At 39.4% G+C, this 5346-nt stretch overlaps 1 protein-coding gene across 2 annotated transcripts; it reads left to right on the top strand.

The window, feature by feature from the left end:
* Positions 1–6: 6 nt before the first annotated feature.
* LOC118343092 (sclerostin domain-containing protein 1-like) lies at positions 7–4315 on the top strand. 2 transcript variants are annotated; one of them, XM_035681843.1, is made up of 3 exons: positions 7–273; positions 1271–1705; positions 3839–4315. In XM_035681843.1, the coding sequence occupies exons 1-2, from the start codon at positions 78–80 to the stop codon at positions 1696–1698; spliced, it is 624 nt and encodes a 207-aa protein (XP_035537736.1). In that variant the 5' UTR covers positions 7–77; the 3' UTR covers positions 1699–1705; positions 3839–4315. The 2 variants fall into 2 exon arrangements, with proteins under 2 accessions (XP_035537736.1, XP_035537735.1); XM_035681842.1 differs by lacking the exon at positions 3839–4315 and having other exon boundaries at positions 1271–3811.
* The last annotated feature ends 1031 nt before the right edge of the window (positions 4316–5346 follow it).

The following is a 5346-nucleotide window of genomic DNA, read 5'->3' on the forward strand; positions in this document are numbered from 1 at the left end:
CATTCCTCAGGTGTGTGTGTGTGTGCGCGTGTGTGTGTGTGTGTGTGTATGTATCACTGATCAAGTCGCGTGCAGTCATGCTTCGTCCTGCCAGCGGACTCCAGCTCCTCGCGCTCCTGCTGCTGCTGAGCACGAGCCGGTCAGCCGTTCACAACGACGCCACCGAGTCAGTTCACCCTCAGGAGGCCGACGACACCCAGCACGAGCCGGCTGCCGAAGACACGAACCAGGCGAGGAACGGCGGGAGACGGCCGGCTGACTCTGTGCGTAACGGTGAGTCCTAACCGTCCGCATGACGTATTCACGGCACGTTTACGTCAGTTTGAGGTGCTTTTTTCTGATTCTTGTTCAGTAAAGCTTGATGTATCGTTCATAATAATAAGGGTACAAATCATATTCTTAACTAATGCATGACTAATGATGAATTAATAAAGGTTGTGTCATGATTCCTCAAAAACTCCTTACTCAATTCAAATGTAATATTATAACTTCACTCATTACTCCCTGACAACAGTAATTAGTTGCTCTACTAGTTCTATTACCTTTCTGCTACTCCCCACAAAATTGGAATTGTGTCCTTTCTCCCCAAAAATCCGACTTGAGTAATGGGATATTTCCATTTACTGAATGTAAGAGTTCCTAGCTTCAAAGTTTCCTCCCTGATTACAAGCATGTTGCCGATTAATATTGTGACACAATATTGAAACAGCTCTCTGATGCAGCAGAGGGAGGCAAAAAAGCCCATTGTCCATGCAGTGGTTTAATTATCCTTGGCAAGCAAGCAAACAAAGAGCAAAGAAATCACAGCTCCTGCTTCTATACTGTAGACCCTCCCAGGTGAATGCTGGTCCTATACTGGCCTACCTACATACAACCTGCCTATTGTGCTATCCAATTATTATGCAACTAACTAACAAAACTTAATGGATAATGAGCAAATTTACATCTAATCTAAATAAAGCAAACATATAGAATAATTTAAAAATTTTTTACAGATTTTACAGTTTTTCTTTAAAAAATAGAGCAGAGGACACATTGTTGAGGCTAAAAATCTTGGTTTCCATTTTCTTTTCTAAGGTTATTTGTCTTATAGAATACGTAAAGGTCATCTCATTGACATTTATTTTCTCTTGTCTTTATTTTCATATTTGGTATTGAGGTAATCCAAAAGTAATGGAAAGTAAACAAGTTGCGTTGTAGTAGCATATAAACAGATGTCACATCAGAATGAAGTTGAGCATGTGTGTGTAATTCAATTTCCATTTCTCAGGTCCAGACCAGAGCCAGGTGGGCTGCAGGGAGCTGAGGTCCACAAAGTACATCTCTGATGGTCAGTGCACGAGCGTCAACCCCATTAAGGAACTGGTGTGTGCTGGGGAGTGTCTGCCCGCCCACCTGCTGCCCAACTGGATTGGCGGTGGGGGTTACACTGGTAGGTACTGGAGCCGCCGCGATGCCCAGGAGTGGCGCTGCGTTATTGACCGGACCAGGACCCAGCGGATCCGGCTGCAGTGCCAAGACGGCAGCTCCAGGACCTACAAGATAACTGTGGTGACCTCCTGCAAGTGCAAGCGCTACTCCAGACAGCAGAATGACTCAGGACACAAGGACACACCTGTCCACAGTGGTAAACCGAGGAAGAATCAGAGGAAGGCTGAACTCCCTGAGGAGAGAGCCGGGAGGCAGTCCGACAACTAAAACCCCTGTAATCCTGCTGTTACAATGAAAACTCCTAACAGCCGCTAATGCCTTCATCATGAAGTTTATGGATGAATTATGTGTGCAAATAATAACCAAATATTTAAGAGGCAGACTAAATAGAAGTTAAAGTGAGTAGCGTAGATTTGTCTCTAGATTCACATTTTTGTGTCACAAAAAACTGTTTTAAGATTTCTCTGTTGCTCCGAGTACAGTTAGTTAGTGGAATAATTCAAGATATTAGGAAATAAGCTTATTTGCTTTCTTTCATACATTTAGATGTTCAGATGGATATCAGTCCAATACGATACAATACAATACCTATGTTTAATCTATAAAAGAAATGTAGAAACTACAATCTGGTTTTCAGGGGAGTTACAGGCTGGGACTATTTCTTGATAAACAACACTTTATCTATCCACTTGGCACTTCTGTAGTATCTCACTCACTATAGTGCAGGTCAGCAGATACGATCAGTGCTGCTGAACGAAACTGTATGCAGTCACTGTACTCGGCTATTGTTCATCAAGAAGTTGTTCCAGTGCGTAACTCCTGTGTATTGGAATTTCCCTTACAACAAACAAGATACAACATGTTAATCAATTTTACAACTGTTTTACTTTTCCACTTTGTACAGAGCCAGGCTAGCTGTTTTCCCTTGCTTACTGGATTTATGCTAAGCTAGGTTAACTACATCTGGACTTAAAATGTTGAACTATTCCTTTGACACTAACCAAATGATGTTAATTTTAAAGAAACATTTTTCTAAAATATGCCACAGTCAGGAAATGTCATTCAATACAGACGACTGACGACGATACGAAACTGTATCATACCATACATCTTTATTGTTGGTTTACACTGAAATTACACACTACCGTTAAATAAATGTACGCATAGATTAAACATACAGTTAGAGGTGTTTATCTGACATCCAAAAATATAAGATCTGTTTTTGTAACAAGCAAGTAAAGGCAGTAAAATTGTTTTTATTTACTTGCATATGTACAAATTTGAAACGTGACCATATGCTGTAAGTACAAAAAAAGTACAAAACAACCGTACAGTATCTGAACATTAAATGGTCAAATGAAGCACAGGGCTTTACACCAAATGCTTAAGTTCGACGTTGCTTGGTGCCTGGCTATTATTTAAAAAAATATCCTCCCTTTGGCAGCTCCCTTTGTGCCAGTCTGAATTTCCAGAATGACCTGACTCTACTCTCTCATTCCACCAGGACTTGGCTGAATAGCAGGAAATAATAGAGGGTCAGAGATACCAGAACTGACAATTCATTTTGTTATTATTTCTGTAGACCCCTAGAAATTCCATTTATATCACTAAATTGTTTTCCCAATTAAGCTGTGGTAGCAAACGTAATTGGTGGCTAGATTATGTTTACAGGCAACGTATGTTTGAGTGAATGACAAGCTACAGCTATGTACCCAGCCAGGGAGGTTGTTGGCGCAGGTGGTGGGCATACAAAGTGAACTTCGACATATTGCCATGAAACAGGAAGTTGTCTTATCTTGACACATGCAAACTGCGAGAGCACATTCGTTGTTCCTTGCAGCTTTTCTGTTGCAAATTACTTGTATATAAACATACTTTCTAGGACAGGGCTGGGTTATTTACCTTTCAATCTAGTCCCATAGCATCCGAGTTAGCTGATTCGTTTTCATTCATTTTGCGCTCTACCTCGCTCAAACTATTAGCTCTGCCTGTACAGGAGGTTTGTGCTGGAAAGAAATGCCAGGATAGTTCATAGTTAATTGTGTCACAGATGGTAGTTTTGCCATAAATCATCTTCATGTAAAAAATAATAGAAAACAATAATGCATTAGATAATTCAAAGGCTTTACAGACTTTGGATGCAAGAGATGTAAAACATAATGTTACTATGATTCATAAAGGTTTCAAATGTGAAGTTAGATTGATATAATAAAGTGATACTCAGATAGCCTATAGTGTGAATGTACTGTACAATATGTGGGTAAAGTTTTTATGGGGTTTTTCAGAGTGAATAGTATGTAATTTATTTTTGTACCAGAACAGTTGAAGTTCTTTTTTTATATTTTTGTCATTGTTTGAAATAAATATGAAAATACTAAAAGGCTGTGTTTCTGACATAATGTTGCAGGCATTCCAGACAGGCTCACGGCAAACAGGAACCTCCTAACAACAGAGGCATTAGTCAGTGATGAAACTCTCTTTTCAACAGACACCATACTTTGTTTTATTGTGAAAGGGGATACCTTCGCCTCCAGGCTAATGGGGCTTGTTCCAGCTGCGGCAACATGTTAAGACGCTGTATTGTCTCATGTATCCGTTCATTTTTTCCTCTCTCAAAGCTGTGGGCTAAAGTAGGCGGTGAATAGAATCACCTGCACTGAATGACAACAGGATGTTTAACTTGTGTTCCCTGCGGAGGAAAAAGAATTGATGTCCTTTTTTTAATAATATCCTGCAGGTACCATGAGGGGCATCAGAACAACTTAAAGTCTAGTTAAAGGAATGTTGATTAGCAGGAGGGGGGAAAGCATATTACAGCTGTTTTTCAGGATTTGTATGGTTGGTAGCAGAAACTAATTGCTGAAGATGACAATAAATACATTTACCCAAACTCTCTAGACTTAATGCTTTTCTTTATACTTTATCATTTCAAATGTATATATTAACCCCACAACATGGTGGCTGAATTAACATTATAGGTTTAACATATTACAAGCAAACATACATTCACCTGCTAACACTGCTTTCATTTGTTTGATTTGATTTAGGAAAACACAAAAAAACATATTTCCTTGTGGTCCTCTTTCCTGGAAGATAAGATGGTAGTACAAGGCACAGATGAACCAACACATAGGCTACATTAAAATACAATCCTTCCATATGATAGTAAACTGCAAGATTACCATTATCACACTTTATGTACATGCATTGGCTGCACTCATTCCCACATCCAAAAAAGTGGCCACTCCCATCTTTGAGTGAGACCACCTCTTTAGGTTCACCCAACAAAATTGATGCACACGTATATTTTTTTAACAATTCACATGGGGTGTACATCAAAAATTCTATATTATTGTATACTGTCCATTCTAGACATTATGTTATTTCCCTTCCCTCCCGCAAACCCATCCTCAGCTCATTCCTTTCATGTCTTTGTAAATCTAATTGTATCCTTTGTATCCTATGTATGATATTGTTTATTCTGCCAGTTCTTTGCCTTTAATTGATAGGACAGCTCAAGATGGACAGGAAAGGGGATAATTGAGGGGGGATGACATGCAGCAAAGGGCCACAGGTAGAGAGAAACACAGAAACAGAGAGACAGACATACAGCAACAACAATAGCAACAAAAACAACTATAATAGCAGAAATATGAACAATAAGGATGATGACGATGATGATAACAGCCAGAATAACAATGATAAATAATAAATAAAAATAATGATGATGATAATAATATGACTAATAATTGTAATATCAGTAATATTAGCAGTGGGAGTCAAGCAGGACCATGGCAGGAGGCTCCACCAGGATCCATGAGAATCTGCGAGACAATAAAACACAAGAACTTCGTGGAAGAAGTGAAGTTAGTAACACGCATTGCAAATTGGTCATGAATGAGTGCAGAAAGAGAG

The sequence above is a fragment of the Morone saxatilis genome, unplaced genomic scaffold (genome assembly GCF_004916995.1).
Source record: "Morone saxatilis isolate NCDOM2014 unplaced genomic scaffold, NCSU_SB_2.0 Contig9, whole genome shotgun sequence".
Lineage (NCBI taxonomy): Eukaryota > Metazoa > Chordata > Actinopteri > Moronidae > Morone > Morone saxatilis.

Coding starts and splice junctions, on each gene's coding strand:
- LOC118343092 (XM_035681843.1), top strand. CDS start 78: ATGCTTCGTCCTGCCAGCGGACTCCAGCTCCTCGCGCTCCTGCTGCTG. Junction 274..1,270: donor GGCTGACTCTGTGCGTAACG/GTGAGTCCTAAC, acceptor TCCATTTCTCAG/GTCCAGACCAGAGCCAGGTG.